The sequence below is a fragment of the Sinohyriopsis cumingii genome, chromosome 7 (genome assembly GCF_028554795.1).
Source record: "Sinohyriopsis cumingii isolate HCF-2022 chromosome 7, ASM2855479v2, whole genome shotgun sequence".
Classification (NCBI taxonomy): domain Eukaryota; kingdom Metazoa; phylum Mollusca; class Bivalvia; order Unionida; family Unionidae; genus Sinohyriopsis; species Sinohyriopsis cumingii.
In genome coordinates this window covers 10,935,904-10,957,117 of record NC_142967.1, presented here as the reverse complement: position 1 = coordinate 10,957,117, position 21,214 = coordinate 10,935,904, and the positions used below count along the sequence as shown (strand labels likewise).

Here is a 21,214-nt window from a genome sequence, read left to right as displayed (position 1 = left end):
TCCTCCACCATTAATACTGGCCGCCATGTATAGCCTATCGTGTGCTGAAAAATGGCGTTAAACCCCACAACAACAACAACAAAAACAGGATATGTTTGTCCTACATCATGCATCATAGGATATTTTACCTTAGAAATAAGTCACAAAACAGAAATAGTATATTTTGAATTATCATCAGAAAGTGACATATACAGAAATTTAGAGTCATACATAACAGAGAAAGAAGCTTATAAATTCTTGCATCAATCAGCCTTAACACATTAACCCCTGGTGACGAGTTTATGTGGCAGGAGTTAGTAGCCTACTGCCAAGCTCTGTAGCATCAAGGTCATGTATGATACACTAAAGTAGGTGGTATTATAGAAAGGTAGATAGATGTAGCTCTACAATGATACCAAATAATCTGGAAGTTCTAGTTGCACAACAAAATACAGAGGGAAAAACCTAATTTTTTGGACCTGATTTTTTTCCACCCAAAATTCACCCAGGTCAGAATCTGATTTTGTGTCTGGATTTTAGACTTTTAGGTCTCAGATCTAAGGCAGACTGGTATGAACTGCAAACAGACAGATGAACCTTTGCAAAAAGTAGGATAAGATGGGCATTTGGAATAAAGAGTGGTCTCGATACGAAAATAATGGGTCCGTTAAGCAAAAAAAAAACTCCAACTTTTACCCTTCTGCTCATGCGCAAGCCAAATAGCCAATGAGAAACAATGTTTCTAACACAACTAGGCATTATGTTATTGGAAAATCACCTGGAAGTTGATTTATTAGGATTTATTCAGAAATAGCTTTCAAAATATGTTTCCTACTCAAATTTCAGGTGAAAACGACAAAAACCTCTAGGGGTTAATGTGTTACAGGTATTTTGTTCAGCCTGTGGAATGTAAGCATGGATAGCTTGGGTTGTTGTTGTTGTTGTAGGGTTTAAACGACATTTTTCAGCACAAGATAGGCTATACATGGCGACCAGTATCAGTGGTGGAGCAAGAACCCATTAAAACCCTGGAAAGAACCACCGACCCACGAGAAGCTACTGCATGCTTTCTCACATTCCCACATTGGCTGAACCCAACACTTGAACCCACGCAGACAGAGGTGAGATGGAAATGATCTGTAAGAGTGAGCGCTTTAGACCGCTCATTCACTCGCGGCCCCAGATTGGGTAAGAGCTAATTTGTTAGTACTGTAATACATTTATACAGGTACATGTAAAATTGGCTAATGCTACAAGAACCAACTACAAAGACTGTACCTAGGTACACTGGTAGTTCAATATGTTGTGAATAGAATGGAGTCATTGATGCTTGTTTTGCAGTTACATTGATCCCTTTTTGAAAGCATGTAGGGCATAACATATAATTACATATATATATAAGTCTGCTCGGTGTATGTGTACCTGGAAAGAACCATATCACTTGTGAATGGTAAGTGAGATTAGTTAAAGAGGATTGATAATTAACAAAGTTGGAGAAATTCGGACCAATACTTTGTGCAAGATCACAAAGTGATAAACAGATAAAAAGAATAAATGCAATCCCTTACCAAGAAAGATGTTGTGTGAAAAACGTTTTGTTGTTTTTCTGTGCAGATTATTATAATACTTGAAAAATGTCAAAACTATGATATCAGTGAAAGTGATAAAAAATTGTAGGGCACATCCTTATTTTGACAAAATTAATTCCATTTTCTTATTTTATACAAACTTTTAATATTTGATACATTTTTTTTTGGATCTAAGATACATTATCTTTTAATCAGAATGTAATTGCTATACTGAAAGTTGCTCAGTTTAATGAGTGAGTGATTCAAAATGTAAAGTTTTCCAACTGGTATATGGTTGTTGTGAGTCCCTTGCTGAATTCCATTGTTATACTCAACATGACATATTGGTCAAATAGACTGTATTGTCAGGGCTCCAAGCTGCAAGTAAATTGCTTGAAATTTTGACCAAAAGTCATAAGTGACAGGTAAATTTGGCAGAACAGTCACATGCTTCCCCCCCACCCCCGAAACATGGTTAAAGCTTATTGATATAAATCACAGGGACACATATTGTTGCATATAATTTAGCTATCAGTCATGCATGGACTTTTAAAATCTACAAGGGAAGATACTTCTTATGCAATCTATTTTAGAATCAAAATGCTAATATTTTTACACCGCTCCGGTGGCCTAATGGTTAGAGCATCCGCCTCAGATGTGGGAGGTTGTGGTTTCGATCCCCTGCCAAGTGATACCAAAGACTTACAAAAATGGTACTAACAGCCGCCTCGCTTGGCGCTCAGCATTAAGAGGTTAGTGTTAGGACTGGCCGGCCTGGTGTCAGGATAATGTGACTGGGTAGCACATCAATCTACATGTCTGCGGCATGATGCCCCAGTGCTAGACATCACTGTAAACTGCCACACTGCAGACATAATAGCGATATGACTGATTTTTTTTTAAAGTTACGTTAAAAATCCAAGTCACACACACACACACACACACTAATATTTTAGGCTACATTTTAGTGTAGTGTAAATTATGTACAAAATGGCAATTTTATTTTTAAGTTGGTGGCCATTCTGTGACCAAAACATTAAACTTTCTTGGAGCCCAGATTGTTCATTTTCGATGTAGTAGATGTTGTCAGCTTTTGTGCATGGAGACAGTGCTGGTGGGAACGGGCTGGATGATTGGGAGGCAGCAGTCAGGAGCCTTTTTATTTTCTGCAGCTGAAATTTTCACCTTAGTGTAAGGTGCAATCCTTTACAAGAATTACATTTTGAGGATGGCAGGGAACTGAAATAAAAATTGTGCTCTGTAGTAAAGTAGGGACACCACTAACGAACATTGTCCCTGGGCACATCAAACCTGCACACCAGCACTGTGCACAGAGCTCACTTGTTATAATACTCCTGGGTACTACCATATCAAAGGGACTTAAGGGGCCCCAAGTGGCCGAGTGGTCTAAAGCGCTCTCCGTTACGGATCACTGCCATCTCACCTCTGCCTGCGTGGGTTCGAGTCTCGGATTCAGCCAGTGTCGGTATGTGAGAAATTTTGCCAGTAGCTTCTCGTGGGTCGGTGGTTCTTTCCGTGTTTTCCCGGGTTCTTCCCCCACTATTAATACTGGCTGCCATGTATAGCCTATCGTGTGCTGAAAAATGGCGTTAAACACTACAACAACAACAACAACCAAAGGGACTTTACAAATCACGATTATCTGGGTTATCTTCCTTGAAGATCTTACTGAAGAATCTGCAGATTTGGGGGAAAACATAGGATATTATATTGGGTCTTTCCATCCTTCTATCCATTCTTTTTTTATGTCCATCCATCCTGCTTTAGTGTCTGCACAGTAATTCAGTTATAATTGGATTGGAAATAAATTTGGTGTGCAGCTAATTATTGAATTAGATCACTGCTGAATTTTGCTGGATACTGAACAGAAGTAATGCCAACCCGAGTACACTTTTAGTTTAAATCCATTGGTATTATTTCAAACAAATAAAAATTGTGCAATGAGCAGTCAAGGTGTGAAACAAAGTGTTCAGATCTCGACTCAGAAATGATGTTTCTGATAATTAGCCTTTGTTATAACATGATTCCAGACAGTGGCATAATAAGGGTAGATGGTACCTGGAGCATAGATGTATGCCCAGAGGTGTTTAGGCACCCTAAAAACCTCTGGCACCGATTGTTTTGGTGCCCCAGGACCTCTGGTTTCTGGGGCAACTGCCCTACCCTGCCCCCCTCCTTGTTAGTATGCTACTGATTCCAGATAGAACGTGGTACTACTAATGGGGTCCATGATGAAAATCTTAGCAATGTATAATAATATGGATTGAAAGAAAACAAGGTAAAACACAGTTTTATATCCTCGTTTCCTTTTCAAAGCACCATTATTTAACACACTTTGATAGTGCCTTCTTTGGTATGTACAGATAGGTCTGCATTGGAACATATGTTTTACAAATGCCAAAATAGTTTATTTAGGTAATTTTATTTTCTTCTGTATAATGCAGAAAATTTTCTGCCTGTTTTTGAGGTAAACCAGTAAAATCTCTCTTTCAAATAAAGCCAGTTGTATTGTAAACATATTTATTGCAAAAGGATGAAAGCTGCTGTATGATTGCACATGGGTTTGCATGTCTAATTTATGGACTGCACAACATAATATGGTTGTGGTAAGAATTTATCAGCAATACAAAGATTTTTCTTGAAACTTATTTAAACTAATTATCATTGTATGATGGCAGCTCTTTCATCAGATGTTTTGTGTGTTCTAAATTCTGGTAACCCATGGCCAGTAACTGGTATTCCATCTTTATGTCATTACTAAATGGAATATATTCATTAATAATGTCAGCTGCTGCCAGATCTGTTCAGTCAGTTAGATCTATGCTACAGTAAAAGAGAGTTTTCGAAATAGAATCATTTAGCAAAGAACATGATGAGTAAATATTGACAGCTGTAAAGAAAGAAAGAAAATCTTAAACTACAGCAAGGAAAAATGAATCATTGAGAGGAAAAAATATATTTTTCATTTAAAGAGAGGAGGAGAGTGAATAGATTTTCTAAATCAATAGAGGATAAAATGAAATGATAGCAATGGAAAATTCATTGTGTGTATTGTGCCATGCTGTAAATGAGCATTGAAAGAAAACATTAAATTAATCCCTATGAGGTAAAAGAAAAGAAAGAAGAAAATAAACCTTCTTGATAATTGATCTGAAAATTAGATATACACCATGGTATTGTTGTTCTTGTATTCAGTCTGACATACCTGGGCATTATGTTTAGCAGATTTAAATTCCACAAACCCATTTTAACATGTTTTGAATATATTTCAGAAAACAACGCAGTGTAATATAACCAAATGATCTCACCTCTAATGTTTAATGAATAGCCTCCATTTTATATGAATCATGTGGTGGTTTGAATCCAGTTTCAGTGTGAAATATGTTGTGGTGTGAATCCTGTTTCAGTATGAATTATGTAGCGGTGTGAATCCCATTTCAGTATAATAATAATAACAATAATAATAATAATAAAGACTTTATTTAGAGAAGGTAACTCAATTAGTTACAGAACTAATCTGCCTTGAGGCCTTCTATCTGTTATGTACAATATATCCAGTATATACAACATGATGTGAAGAGTCTGGTTTGACACTAAATAATTAAGTTGTTGTTGTTGTTGTATGGTTTAACGCCATTTTTCAGCACAAGATAGGCTATACATGGCGGCCAGTATAATTGGTGGAGGAAGAACCCTGGAAAACCCTGGGAAGAACCACCGACCCACGAGAAGCTACTGGCAGGCTTTCTCACGTACCCATGTTAGCCAAGCCTGAGACTCGAACTCACGCAGACAGAGGTGAGATGGCAGTGATCCGTAACGGTGAGCGCTTTAGACCACTTGGCCACTCGGGGCCCCAAATAATTAAGTAATTTTAAAATTCAAAGTATCAAGCCTGGAACACATTCACAGGCATCAGTGAAAACATAAACATATATATATAAATCACAAAATATAATCCTGCATTGAAATATTCAGCTATGAAAATGATGTAAAATTACAGAAAAGCAGGTGGTATTTTTTGTACTAGAACTGTTCAGTTTTTTAAAGATTTCATCCATTTAAGACATTGATTGTGAAAAGATGAAATTCTAGGAGCCTTATGTTACTGGGAATGTTGTTCCATACCAGTGGACCAGTATATTGAAAACTTTTTTTAAACAATTCCTTCTTTGGCCTTGGTATAAGGTAATTTTTTCTTCTTATGGACCTTAAATTTGGAGTGCCATCAGCATCTCTTTGGTGAAAGATATTGCTTAGATAGACAGGATACTTTATACATCAATTTGGCCTTTCTAAGAAATATTCTTTCATGTATTGTTAAAATCTTTATATTATTCATTGCATCCTGAAAATTGTCTATACTTTGATCTAGAATTAAATGGCAAGCCCTCTTTTGGAGTCTTAAAAGTGTTGTTATGTTTGAATTAGAGGTATTACCCCAAATTACATTACAGTAGTCAAGATATGCCTGAATATAACTTTTACAAAAGATGACCCTATACTGAAGAGGAATGTGTTTTGATTTTCCTTAGTAGCCAAAGATAAGAGTTAACCTTTTTTGAAATATGTTTAATGTGAATAGACCAAGTAAGATTGTTATCCATGAATACACCAAGAATTTTATCTTGAGAGGTCATATTGAGGCTCACAATGTCGAATAGAACCTGGAGTTTGTCGCTATCTATCCTTGCTCATTTTTGTTGTGTTGTAACTAGTAGGGCTTTCGTTTTTTCTGTATTTTTTCTGTATTTATGATCATACTGTTTTCCTTGCACCATACTTGAAGTCTGTTGAGAGCATCTTGTAAGTTATTTTCAAGTACTGTTTTGGTTTTACCAATCTCAGACAGTGTAGTATCATCTGCATAAAGGTCAGTGGAAGAAACTGAAGTTCCAATCTTAAGAGGTAAATCATTGATAAATAGTATGAATAAGAGAGGCCCAAGGATAGAGCCTTGTGGTACTCCACAATTAATATTTTTACTTTCAGAAAGTTGACCATTTAAAGATACTTTTTGCACTCTATCAGTTAAGTAAGAAGTAAACCAGTTTAGGGAGTTTTCACTGCATTGATAGATTTTTAGTTTTTCAAGCAAAATTTCATGGTCTACAAGATCAAAAGCTTTACAGAAATCAACCATAATAGTGCCTACCATTTCTCCTTGATTTAATGCTTTCAGCCATTTATCAGTCAAAGATACAAGTGCAGTTTCACAGGAGTGATTCTGGCAAAAGCATGAATCATGTGTGAATCCCATTTTAGTATGAATCTTGCAGTGGTGTGAATCCCATTTCAGTATAAATCATGTAGTGCTGTGAATAACTTGGATTTATAACATCCATCTGCATTATAATACTGTAAGCATGTATACTAGTATTGCTCTGTCATCAGTGATTTTGAACCAAAAGTGAAGCAAAAATCTAACCAGATTATATATACATGTAAGGCCAAGTGAGTTTATGGAACAATACTTCATTCAGCTTTTGTCATTGTTGTTGTAGGGTTTAACGCCATTGTTCAGCATAACGATAGGCTATACATGGTGGCCAGTATTAATGGTGGAGGAAGAACCACCGACCCACGAGAAGCTATTGGCAAGCTTTCTCACATACCCACATTAGCTGAATCCAAGACTCGAACCCATGCAGACAGAGGTGAGATGGCAGTGATCCATAATGGAGAGCTCTGTAGACCACTCAGCCACTTGGGGCCCCCCATCTTTTGTCGTGCATCACACATTGTTTGTGATCCTTTCACAGTGGATTTTTTAGCAGCTAAGGGATGACTCTAGAAAGTTATTTAAACTAACTAAAAATGTGTGACTGTCTTATAAGAATGGCTGGCATGCATATATATATATATATATATATATATATATATATATATATATATATATATATATATATATATATATATATATATATATATATATACTTTATGTTGGATGTATACATAGTTACTTAATGCTCTGCATCCTTTGTCATTCTTTTACAGATTCTATTGACAGCTTGTCAAAAACTGCCCCAGAGAATTTGACCAAATTTTGATATAAAATATTCTAGCCTGAATGACATTCACATTTATTCAGATGATACCAAACTGACATAAAATTTTGCCATTACTATTTAAAATAAAAATACCTTCAGATGACTTCATTTTAAAAAAATGCTTAAACTGAATTTTGTCCAGATATGACAGAAAGCACTACTGCCATGAAAGTCTTTTAGCTCTGATAGTTAAAACTAAAATAGATTATGGTATAGCATGTTGTCCATCAACTTATTTGTCAGCCATCTTTTTAGCACAAGTTTGTTTTCACTACTTTTTTCTAAACCATTTGGAGGATTCCCATAAGACTCCACAGGCTAATTCATCCCAAAATCCAGTTGATCCTAAATGGAAATGGTGCCATCAGATATACACTGGCTATCTTGAAAATCTTTTTTGCTACTCATTGTAAAATAAATGGTCTCATCAAAATGGGATTTTCACTGACAGACTTTTTAGTCTGTAGTGTTAGTCCTAACTGAAAATGGTCCCTTTCTGACAACCATTATGGCCACCATGGCAGCCATCTTGAAAATGGTCCCTGTCTGACTAATGTTATGGCCACCATGGCAGCCATCTTGAAAATCTTAAGTCTTTTTCTGCTAAACAGAAAGTCACATAAACTGGATTTTCTTTAGAACTTCTTTTGGTATCTAATTGGGCCTAATTTACAATGCTGCTGTTCTGATATCAGTAGGAATGACCACCATAGCCATCTTGATGATCTTATTATTGCTACTCCCACTGAATGGATGGTCATATTGACATGGGTTTAAACTAAATGACTTCTTATGATGTCTAATTGAATGAAACAGTGCCGAGCTTACATCTAATATGCCCACTACAATGGCCATCTTGAAAATCTTGTTATTGTTCCAGATTATCAGAGATGGTTTCAACACTTACTCTTATCTTGGATTCTGGAAATTATATTTGGTTAATAGTGCATCAGTTTCTTCAAAGGGCTTGTGCTGCTGATCTACAATAAAATGTTGACAGCAGTGTAATGCCAAGTACTTGTATAGAGTGGGGCTATAAGCATTTTCAAAGTTACTAATTAGGGCCAAATCTCCCGGTGTTGTGAGAGATGCAGTGGACAATGCTGGTTGAATAATTACTTGTCTTTTTTATGCAGAGAAAGTGATTATATATGTGGTCTATGTAAAATAATATATTGTATCAATATCAATGGGAAAAAAAATGCAGCAACTGCATGCTCAAAGTATTTTGCTTTTTTTTATAGCTCTAATGGTCATAGACTAGAAGAGCTTATTGGATAGTCTATTGTCCACTCTGATTCCATTTTCTGTCCATCTGCATTAATAAAACAACTACATGTACATGGTCCAAGCTTTTTCATCTCTATGGTAATAGACCAATAAAGCTTATTTGGATGGTCTGTTACAAAAAAATGAAACTGTCTGACATTATTACTATATGGTATGTACAGTTTTCTTGTAATACCTCATTAGCATTTTTCAATGTTTGCAACATTATGCCTTCATTAATCACACCAGTCATATTATAAAGTAAATATTACTGAGGACCAGTCATATTATAAAGTAAATATTACTGAGGACCAGTCATATTATAAAGTAAATATAATTTTCTGTCCATCTGCATTAATAAAACAACTACATGTACATGGTCCAAGCTTTTTCATCTCTATGGTAATAGACCAATAAAGCTTATTTGGATGGTCTGTTACAAAAAAATGAAACTGTCTGACATTATTACTATATGGTATGTACAGTTTTCTTGTAATACCTCATTAGCATTTTTCAATGTTTGCAACATTATGCCTTCATTAATCACACCAGTCATATTATAAAGTAAATATTACTGAGGACCAGTCATATTATAAAGTAAATATTACTGAGGACCAGTCATATTATAAAGTAAATATTACTGAGGAGAGAACTTGTAATAAAATGTGTGCTGGTTGCTGTCCACTTTATCTCTTGTTCAATTTTATGTACTTCCCATGATAACTATAGTAGATAAATATGGTTTAAACCAAATATACAGTGAGTGCATAAAAAAGTCATTGTTCATGGTAAGGTGCCATCAGAAGAGACCGTATCATATGTTCATTGCCCTGACAGACAATTAGTACTGTGTCATAAATAGTGGTCTTGGGAGAACCTTGATTAGGTGTGTTACATACCACATTGGGGGGGTCTATATTTCAAGGTTAAGCACATGTTCCTTCCTGTCGGCTCTAAAGCTTTAGAGACTTTTCAGTTCTGGGGATGAAATTTTGTATATTTGTAAATTGTTATTAGAACGTGTGTCTCTTTGTACATTGGGTATCCCATCTTCAAGTTTAAGGTCATGGTTCAGTTTTTCATCACACTTTCTTTTCTCATTATAACATGGTATACAGTACTTGTATCTTACCACAAGAAGTTAAGTTGTGTATCAGTTGTGTATTCCGAGTCCTGTCTTCAAGGTTAGGATGGCAGACCATTTTTTGAGGTTTCACTACCATTTTCCCTTCTAGTTTTATTACATACAAAATGTGTTTAATTTTCATGTTTGCTCAGTAAATCTACAGCTCTGTCATTAGTGCCACTGTCAAAGTTCATCATCGTATACTTTAGGTGGCTTTGAGACCAAAGGCAGGAGTACGTAACATATTTTTATGTTGACCAATAAGGTCTGAAAGAAATATAAAAATATTTTTTAAATGATTTTTAAAAAAACTTGAAGTCAGTAGCAGAGCACTATTATTCCTGCACTTTTGTAAGTTATCCCTTAATTCCCCCTCCCTTTATACAAATAAGCATGTGGTTTCTTTCCCCACCCCAAGCTCTTCAATCAGCAGATGAATCAAGATGTAAAAATCATTGTGCCAACAACCGGATCATATCCCAAAGAACAAAACACAGATAGCATAGAAGATCTGGATCTCTCCAGTTTGTTAGGAGTAATCAGTTGAACAAAAAACATAGACCCTGATCGGAACGCACATTATGCTGCGGCAGATCAGATCTGTGTTGTTTGCAGTTCTTGTGGTTTCATGCTAAAATAGAAGTAAAATAGAGATATCAGGACAGACAGGTGGTAAAAGAATGTAAAGCCTTGTGGTATCTAATTATGGGTTGGGGGATGGGGTCATAACAACACTGGTAATATTACCGGTAGTAACTACTGGTGGAGCAAAATGATCTCCATTGCTTATTCCATTTTTGGTTAAATTACAGGTTATGGTGGTATTCAGAAGTAGAGGAAATAAACTCCATCATTTATGTGATTGTTTCTTTGATGGATAATTGCATATTTGCATGTACATAGTGAAAGTAATTATTCAGAGGTGAAGATCACTTTGCTTCATTGTTAGTTATGGAGTTAACAGAGTGGTGCAAAAGGAAATAGTGAATGCCTTTCATACATGCTGTTGCACACATACCTGACTCCTGCATACCTCCTGAGAGGTGAAGCTTGACATGAAGGTGTACATTAACAGTTTTCCCACTGACAATGGATCCTTTTTTCAATTGTAACTTCCATCCAGCAAGACAAGAGCTTTTGATATGAACTCGTTTATGAAGTTTTATGATGATATATCACCAGAGGGAAATCTTGGTCTTTTTTATAAATGAAATCAGACTGTTATTTATATCTCAAATCTTGAGCCTTTATTTTAAATATTTTATATAATTGGTATACCTTTTGAAGAATTTTTGTAGTTTTGCATTCCATTTTCTGTCTTTTAGGACTACATTATTTCTGCTTATTTGGAGAGTTTTTTTTCCTCACCTGAAATATTATCTTTTCATTTATAGATCTTAATTTTTAGTGGTCAGTATATAGCCATTATTGTCCTGATGTGCTGTTAAATCTTGTACGAGGGACCCTGAGTAGCTGAGTGGTCTAAAGCATTCACTTTTACGGATCACTGCCATCTCACCTTTCTCTGCGTTGGTTCAAGTCTCTGGCTCAGCCAATGTGGGTATGTGAGAAAGCTTGCCGGTAGATTCTTGTGGGTTGGTGGTTCTTTCCGGGTTTTCCCGGGTATTCCTCCATCATTAATACTGGCCACCATGTATAGCCTATCTTGTGCTGAAAAATGGCATTAAACCCTATAACAACAACAACAAATCTTGTACAAGGGCCCCAAGTGGTCTAAAGCACTCACCATTACGGATCACTGCCATCTCACCACTGTCTCTGTGGGTTTGAATCTCGCATTCAGCCAATGTGGGTATGTGAGAAAGCTTGCCAGTAGCTTTTCATGGGTCGGGGGTTCATTTGGAGGATTTCCTGGGTTTTTCCTCTATCATTTATACTGACCAGTTCACTTCATTTGGATTTCATATACATCCATATTCCTTTGGAAGGTCATTATTTATACACCCCGAGAGGTGCATATGGCAAAATCAATATTAAAGTACATTGACAGTTTTGGATGAAATGAACCAAAATGTGTGATCCAATACGATCTTGATTGAATGTTGCATGCTGTGATGTCACAATGAAAGCTACACATTAATAAACAAATCCATACTACGCTCATTTGTGACAATTCCACTTGACACGCTTTTATTTTGACCCAAGTTTAGTACATGGCCACCATTGTAAAAGGTATGTGGGAAAGCCTGCGAGTAGCTTCCCGTGGGTCGGTGGTTCTTCCCTGAGTTTTCCAGGGTTCTTCCTCCACCATTTATATTGGCCGCCATGTATAGCCTATCTTGTGCTGAAAAATGGCGTTAAACCCTACAACAACAACAACAACAGCCATTGTAAAAGTCCATGGCGATAGATTATTTTCTTTTGGAAGTTTCTTTGTGACAGTTAAGGTGTAGAGCATTCAATAATCAGGATTGAATAGACTTTGGTTAAAGAAAATTAGTGTTAAATTTTAAAAGAACTGCTTATATTTAATTTGAAATGAGTAATGTTCATACATGACCAGTGTGACTTGTACTGTAATATATATATATATATATATATATATATATATATATATATATATATATATATATATATATATATTGTATGCATTATACAGGGCACACTATAAATATCATTTGAAGTTCCTCCCAAGTCAAAATGAGGATATTCATTCACACTCAGATGGTAAACTTGAAACAAATCCTTTAGAAATTTATTAAATTGTTGGTGACAGTGTACTGCAACCACTGCCAACACCACCATTGCTGTTGGAAAACCACATGAGCTGGATAAATATAGGACTCTTTCAACTGCTTCTAAAAAAGCTGCTTGACTAATGCAGAGCAAATTTAGCATGGTTTGGTTCTTTTAAGCACAGCATCACAAGTAGGTTATTTTTAGTGCTGAGGCAGTTCGAGTTAGTGCCTTGCCCAACAACACACCACAATAGCTGACCCAGACTGGTCCAGTGGTAGGATTTTAACATGCACCATTTCAGTCTGGCATACTAACCAATGAGCCCCTGCAACTATTTAAATTTAGCATGGAAACTTTAGGCATGAAGACCTTTATACTTGATGCAAATATTGTTTGTCACGTGAGAATATTTCAGTCCTCAAAATAGTTTTTTTAAAGAAAACCTATAAAAAAATATATGACCAGATTTAAGCTAAATTTGATCAACTTCATGGCTTTAACAGTGTTGCACATAGGATCACAAAGATGGGACACTCTATACATTGCCCTCAAGACGTACAATATTTTAGAGGGACAAATGAAAATAATAGATCATAATGCACTAATACTGTATAAATATGAGATAATCTTGTTTGCTTCTACAATTCTGGCATCTTAATTTTGTCATCTGCACTGTAATGTCATAGTTTCCTTGGACACTTAACATTATTGCAATAAATATTTTATCATGTGCTCAAGTAGCGGATGAAATATTAACATATATGAATATCTTGTAAACCAGAAATGCTCTGGATCATTATCTTTGAAGTCTTTATGTACCAGCTTTATTTTAATAAATACCTATGTTTTGTGAATTCCTTTTCTTTTCAAACTACCAAGGCATTAATTTAAGATCAAAATGTGTATTTACATAAAGGACAAGATACGATAAGGACCAGTTGTGGCCCCTAATAAAATTCCTTTGAAACTCTCAAAGATAAAAGAGGTTCCTCTCTCTTGCCAAATTATTTATTTAATTCTTATATAATTTTGCATTTGCACACAGTATGCCATTGTTAATGATAATATATAGAAATGTGACTTGAAACGTATACATGTATAAATGTTCTATATACTTACAGTAAGTGCAGTTGATTATCTCTGACACCTGTTTTCATTGTCGTTTAAACAGTTTTGCTTTTGTATATCTTTAACAATGACTTAGGATATTAAAATCTTAACTTGATTGTCACCATATAACATTTTATGTTCTCCCTTACTGTAAACAGACTCACAGAAACTAAACAGATATTTTGTGTGGTAGAAATAGTCGTATGTTGCTACAGTGTACGATTAAGAATAAAAACCAAGTGTTCAGAACATCAGCAACCAGAACATTTCTGTTTATGTATCGGCCGGGGGGGGGGGAGCTTACATTATACTTTATGGTATTACCAATTCCATAAAATATTGAACAGTAATCACAAAATTACTGTAATGCTGTAATATTGTTTTTTTTTTTTTACATTTAGTTATACATTTTAAAAATGTTTATCAGATTCACACAACTTGGCAAGCCTTCAAAAATCTCCTAATTCCAGTATTTTTTACATTGTTTGTTGCTTATAGATTGGTTGTGAGGAGGTTGAAATAATGGTTTGTTGCTTATAGATTGGTTGTAAGTTATAACATTGGTTTGTTGCTTATAGATTGTTTGTGAGGAAGTTGAAGCATTGGTTTGTTTTCTTTCTAAATCTAGTTTAAGATCAGTTTTAATGACTTTTTTCTCTCTTTTTCTCAGAAGTTTGTTCTCCCGAAAGGGGAAAGAAGAACATGATGATCAAGAACAGCAGGATGGGGGTATACTGGGATGGAAGCTATTTGGAAAGGTCCCACCAAAGCTGGCTCCTAGCAAGGATCCAAAACAAATCCTTAGTGAATACCAGGCCAAAAAGCATGTTAGTCTGCCAGCTAACACAAAAAGTAAAAAGGCAGACATTGAAGTCATGTCCACCACAGCACTCATTCTGGAGAATAGACCTATGTAAGTCCAAGTGTTAATATCAGTTATAATTACCAATTTTGTAGATGGCTTGCACTTGGCTTTTGGAAGATCCATGTTGATTATGGGGTTAAAATGTCAAAGATCAAGGTCACTGAAGGAGGAAAAGTGGTTTCTGCACAAAAAGTTATCAAGCATATACTTTTATCAGAGTTTGTGGATAACTTTAAACATTTAGTAAGAAAGAGGCCTTTTGATTTGGGGTCAGAAAATGAAATGTCATGGTCATTTCAGTCAGTTTTTAGTCATTTTTGACAGTGGAGGGTTTGATTAAAGACAGAGGGGGGTTTGACCAAAGATAGCAGAGGGTTTGCAGTTAATATACAGAAGAAGCCTATTGATTGTGGGGTGAAGTGATCAGAGGTGAAGGTCATTGGGGCTCAAAAAAGGATGAGTTTGGCAGAATAAATTTTAGTTTTGTGTAAGTTCCTTGGCCAAACTTTGGGAATGCCTTACCCATAAGGTAATGAGGAAACCAAGGTATACACAGTTCAATAACCGAAATGATGGCATTTAATTAAAACCATTAGAACCCCAACCTTCCCCCTACCTACATATTAGGCTACTGAATAGCTGGCTGCTATTATAATGTGCATGCTGTGTTCAACTTGTAATTATTTCATTTGATCTTTTGTCACTTATTATGATAAGATTTAGTATGTAAGACATAACTTTGTTGAAAATATCTAACAATTATCCCTAGGATTATCATGGTTTTGTTTCCTACTACTAATACATACATGTATGTTATGAAAATAATGGAAAAAATGCAACCTGACAACTGCATGGTCATGCACAAAGGATGCTTCTGACACGTCTACAGTGGCTAAAAATCTCAATTGTGGCTTACAACGGTGTTTCTTTAAAATGTCACTAATCAAAGGTTCTGTTAACAGATGTGTTTTTCAGAGGTAAGTAACGTTGTGTAATTAAAATTGTGTCATGAGAAAATCAGACAGATGTGTAATGTGCCAGCTTAGCTGCTTTGAGATGGATGTATTGTTTGTTTTATTTTCCAGGAATCTTCCCACCAAAGATCCAGAAGAGGCTGAGAGACATCGACAGGAGTATGAGGCTATGGTAGAAGCAGCTAGAAGGAAAGGTATCCCTTACACATACATCCAAGTATTCTTACCGCAAAACTCCTACTTTTGAAATTTCACTAAAGCTGAATTTGATGTAAAGCAATGAAGAAGTAATATTTGTTCAATATTTGTGGAGGTGTATGAAAGTGGAGCATAAAAAGGTGGTTTTTTTTATCATCTCTAGAATCTTAAATTTGACTTCTGAAACATTTCTTAAGTTATTAAAATATTTACTGATATTTAGATTTCATTTGATGATTGGTATGAGCTTGAGTATGTACATGTATGCCAACAGTGAAGACCATAAATGTGCAGGCATAATAAGATCTTGAATTTTGGAATCAGTTTGACCGGAGTTTTAACTTAGAAACAAGTTTTTATTTTATTATGTATCTATTTTGGGCTTAGTTCCTGGCTATGATTGAGAGTCAAGTAAACAACTTTTTCTAGGAGTAAAATGATTGGTTCTTATCAAGGACATACAGAAGCTATGTGACTTTTACATGTAAACATGATCACGTCATCCTCTATTTCGCAATTAGGCATTTCTGAAATTGTGAAATACTTAGTATTAATAGTGATGTTTAGAGAGAGAGCTCTCAGAGTCTGGGCTTTTAAACACTTGATGTAAAGTTCTTTTCTTCTGTTGTGACCAGCATTGAAATTTTGAGTTATATATTAATTTTTCTTTAGATTATTTGGACTCAATAAGATTAATTTGTTTCCCTGGAAATATTATTGTATTCATACAGAACTCTTGAACAAGAACTTTTCTTGAAAATTTTATTTGGATTTCCAAGACTGAAGGATTAATTATGTTTCTACAAGGAACTTTAGACGTCAACACAGTACAGGCTACAGTATACGTCATCTCCTTCCATCTTGGATTCTTCGTCAGGACTCGAACTTGGAATCATTAAAACATTTAAACATTAGGACTTAAAAAACTTTATTCGTGGATTATTTTTGTATTATTTTTGGATTTGATTCTGGAAACCATAAGTTCTCATATTTTTTGTTATTTTCACAGTAATTTTCCAGGGAAATAAATTTTTTGTTATATTTTTCAAAGCTTGTTGTTTTCACTCTTTCTTGTGTTACTGTTTATTCGAACCTAAACATGTAACATAAGACAGCTCAGCCTGGTATCAGGATAATGTGACTGGATGGGGCATGATTCTATGTCTGTAGCAGTATGACTAAAATTGTTAAAAATTAAAATAAGAAAAACCCACCAAAAATGAATCAAATCCCATATAGCCGGATTGGTAGATATAGCCAAATTAGCAGTCCTCTTTTAATTGAAGTTAATACGACTCTCCTTGAATGGATGGTCATCTCAGTATGGGTTTTTCTTTAAAAGACTTCTTATGATCTCTGTTACTAAAGCAAAATTTTGCCAGTCTTTTGTGCATTGTTGATCTTGCCAATAAATCTCCTGAATGGGTAGTCTAATCAACATGGTGTTTTCACCAAAGTCTTTTAATGGTGTCTTCTAATGAAAATAGTGCCAGTCCATTATGGCTGCCAAAGTGGCTAATGTGCAAATCTTTTCAGTCAAGAATATAAGTAGTACCCAGTAGTTAAAAAGAACAAATGGTTTTATCCTCATTTCCTGTAAATTCCTTTTGGATAGTAGAGCATCAGTCCCTTTGATGAACTCTTGTTTTAATGTGGAATGAAAGAGGAATGTATTAACGTAGAAGCATGTTAATGTTTTCATGGAGTCTTGTGTCTAATGGCCCTGGTGCCATTAAAAACATTGTGAAATCAACGTTGTAAAAAAGTAATAATTAAACTTAATCAGTTGCTAAGTTGGCATTTTTACAACTGTTAAAGACTAAATGTTTTTCTGATTTGATGACTCAAACTAATTAGCAGATTTTCTACAGATGATTACAGTTAATTATATGTGCCAACATCACTTTTACATCAAGGTGTAGGGTCAGTATAATTTCTTAGTGGCATAAAGCTGGTATTTTGACAACTTTTGAGGACTGATGATCGTTTGATACAAATATCGCAAGCTAATTAGCAGATTAACTGTTTTATGCCAGTAACCTTGCATGAAAGTTGCCTAGATTACAGTAACATTTGTGTATATATTTAACATAATTTTTTTAAAGATTACACATCATAGATGGCTCCTGTCTTTTTGCCTTTGGCTAAATAGATTATTTTTCTGAAGTTTTATCTGAAACATTGTATTGTTATGAGTGGCAAAGCCACTTATGAAGTGGAACATTTTGTATAGTAACTTCTAATGGTGACACTTTACCACTTCAGTTGTGAAATATTTCCTTATATCTACTCAAAAAACATAGATATCCTTTGTATACATGCTATAAACATAGATTAGGATATTGCCTGCAAGGAAGCAAATTGATCTGAATTTCAGTCTGTTTGATGTTATGTGGTTTACCCTAGAGCCATTTAAGAGCTGGTTTTACAATTGATTCTGATCAGAGATTTGTCATAGTTAGAAAAATTGATAGAAAATCATCTATAAATAATTACTGCACACTTAATCCTCAACATAATGACCTGCTATACTATTAAATCCTGAAGGTAATTGCTTCATTTGATCCACTAAATCAATTACATGCAAAGAGCACCTCATTGTATAAAGGATGTGTCTATATCTCTCGCAGGGGATAAATTTAATTGACAGTTGGATTTGGAATGTGAAGCGGAGGTTGATTGTAATTCATGAATGCTGACTGTGTACTCAGTCACAGCTTTAAAAAAAAAAGTTGGGTATTTGCTATGAAACTTAAAAATCTTTGGCTTTATTTCAGATTATTTAATGCGTGTTGGCTAATATCTTTTGCAGATGAGTTTTGAAATCAGTTGCCCTAACCAGAACAAATCCTCTGTTGGGTTAGCTACACACATTCAATAACTGTTCATTAACTGATTTGTTGTCTAATAGTGGTAGTAGTAGGGATTAACAGAAAGTCATGACAATACAGGCATTGAGCTATTCTATTACATAATGTATAATCTTTAATCTTTCACATGTGACCTGTTGTACTCCATCACTTACTTAAAATTAAATTTATTTATGCTGTTTATATTTTGGGTGCAGAGAACTTTGCATAATTAATTTGGCAGATGTATGTGCCTCAGAATCAGTTGATAATTGGACCTAACAGTTTTACATATAATTGATTGTACCTGCTAAAAAAAATTATATGAAAATTTACAGTTCAGTAGTTACCACCCCAGTGGCCTAGTGGTCAGAGCTTCCACCTTGATGTGGAAGGTTGTGGGTTCAAACCCCAGCCAAGTCATACCAAAGACTTATACAAATGGTACTAACAGCTGCCTCGCTAGGCGCTCTGCATTAAGAGGTTAGTGTTAAAACTGGTTGGTCTGGTGTCAGGATGATGTGACTGACTGGGACATAATGCTACATCTGTGGTATGATGCCCCAGTGCTAGACATCACTATAAACTGCCACTCTGCAGACATTGTAGCGATATGACTGATTTTTAAAAAAAAGCTATGTTAAAAATCCAAACCCCCCCCCCACACACAGTACATAGTTCATTCAGAATATTAGATCTGTGATTGCAAAGGAAAAGTAATGAATACTTGTTGAAGCATTAACCAATGTGATAGGAAATGAAGTTTATGATAATACATATTTACGTGTTTTTCAGAACAAAAAGAGCTGAAGCAAAAGAGGAAGCAGATGCAACATCAGCTACGTCAAGAGGAGCAGTTGTTGGCAGCATCTAAGGCATGGATAGAGGAGATCCTCCCTAATTGGGACTCCACGTAAGTTATGTACATTTAAAGCACACAGGATATCTCTGTTTAATCTTCCATTTTTTTTATCAGCAGAATTGTTTAGTAGCATCTGTGTTGGGAGGACCACCTGTTATTAGCAAGTTGATGCTTGTAATGAAGAGATCCTTCTAAACTGGGACGTTATTTTAGATTGTTTTGGGTTGGGTGTTTTTCATTCTGAAGCACAGTGAATTATTCTTTTTGTTTCTCTGTCGATATTGTTTTTAGTAGGCTTTTTCAAAAGAAACATGTTCAGCAGCAGTTAACAGAGAAACACATTCAGTAATTGTATCAGAGTGCCCAGCTGTTAGCATCAGCTAAAACTTGGGAAGAAATGGTTGACTCTAGCAAAAGTGTAACATGTATTTTTAAGATTTTCATAACCAAAGAACACAAGGCCTAATGATTTATTTTGTCGAAGCATTCATATTGCTTCATCCCCTGTAGAGAGATTGAAATAAGACTTGGAATATGTCTTCAGTAAATCATGTGATAATATGTCAAAAGTCAAGGTCATGAAGGTTCTAATCTGAAACTTTTATTACCCTGCATATTCATGCATAATCCTCAGCTTTTTATTTGTGCATAACATTCCTGCCATGAGAAAGAATTTTTTCCATAGCAAATCAAATTCCTTTAACGGTGATTTCTTGTGGAATGTTTGTGTAATTAATTTTTTTTATAAATATTTTTATACTGCTCTGGAGCCAAACAATTGAATTTTTTTTTTAAATGGCTTGCATTCTATTCACACTTTAAATTGATGTCCGTCTATACAAAGAAAACTCCACCTCTTCCTTGATAACTCAAGCACACTGACTGAAGTATTAAGTGAGAGCACAATTTATCTTAGGGACCTCGGAAAAATTAAGAAGGGGTTCTTATTCCTGCTGGACATCAATAGTGAAAAGATTTGGGGGGGATGTGATAGCTGTTTAATCCTTTAATATTTGTTTTATGATGACATTGGGAATAATTGTCAATAAAATATTTCTTTTAGTAAAGTTGTTCATTTTTCTGTATAAATTACCTTTATTTTCAAGATACCCAGCATCTGAAAGATCATTAAAAACATTGCTCCAGGAAGTTTTAGTATACAGTACATGTACAGCTAATTCCCAAGAGTGGTCACTTAACTTGAAATTGCAAGACTTGAAATGTTTGGTTTCACTGCCTTTAGTTTTTACTGAAAAATAGGCTATTCAGTCAACTTTACCATTCATTTTAGCCATTTATGAATCATACTTTACAAATATTTTCATTAGTTTTTAGTCTTCACTAAAAAAAAATGAAAAATTTTGATGCAGTAATTTCGTTGCTAGTAATAGAAAAATTTCTGCTCATCCTTGAGCAAACCTCAGAGTTCCAATTTGGGAATTTTAAATTCTCTACAAACTTTGAAACTCACTTCTCCTAATGAAACATATCTATGAAACAAAGCATTCCTTCCTATCATTGATATAATTTGTGAATTAGTAAGATAAGTCCCTGATTATGGTAGATACTTGAATTGTGTCACCTGCATAATAATATAACAGTGTTCAGTTTTCCAGTTGATATGAGTGGACCTGACAAACTGC

The 21,214-nt window shown here is 35.0% G+C and overlaps 1 protein-coding gene across 2 annotated transcripts in view; it reads left to right on the top strand.

The window, feature by feature from the left end:
• LOC149794730 (TBC1 domain family member 12-like) overlaps positions 1-21,214 on the top strand; it is a 73,656-nt gene that overhangs the window by 20,524 nt on the left and 31,918 nt on the right. For both annotated transcript variants that reach the window (XM_089964344.1, XM_089964343.1), the window contains exons 2-4: positions 14,494-14,736; positions 15,774-15,856; positions 19,505-19,622. In XM_089964344.1, coding sequence (XP_089820470.1) covers positions 14,494-14,736; positions 15,774-15,856; positions 19,505-19,622 — 444 coding nt within the window. The remainder of the gene's footprint in view (positions 1-14,493; positions 14,737-15,773; positions 15,857-19,504; positions 19,623-21,214) is intronic.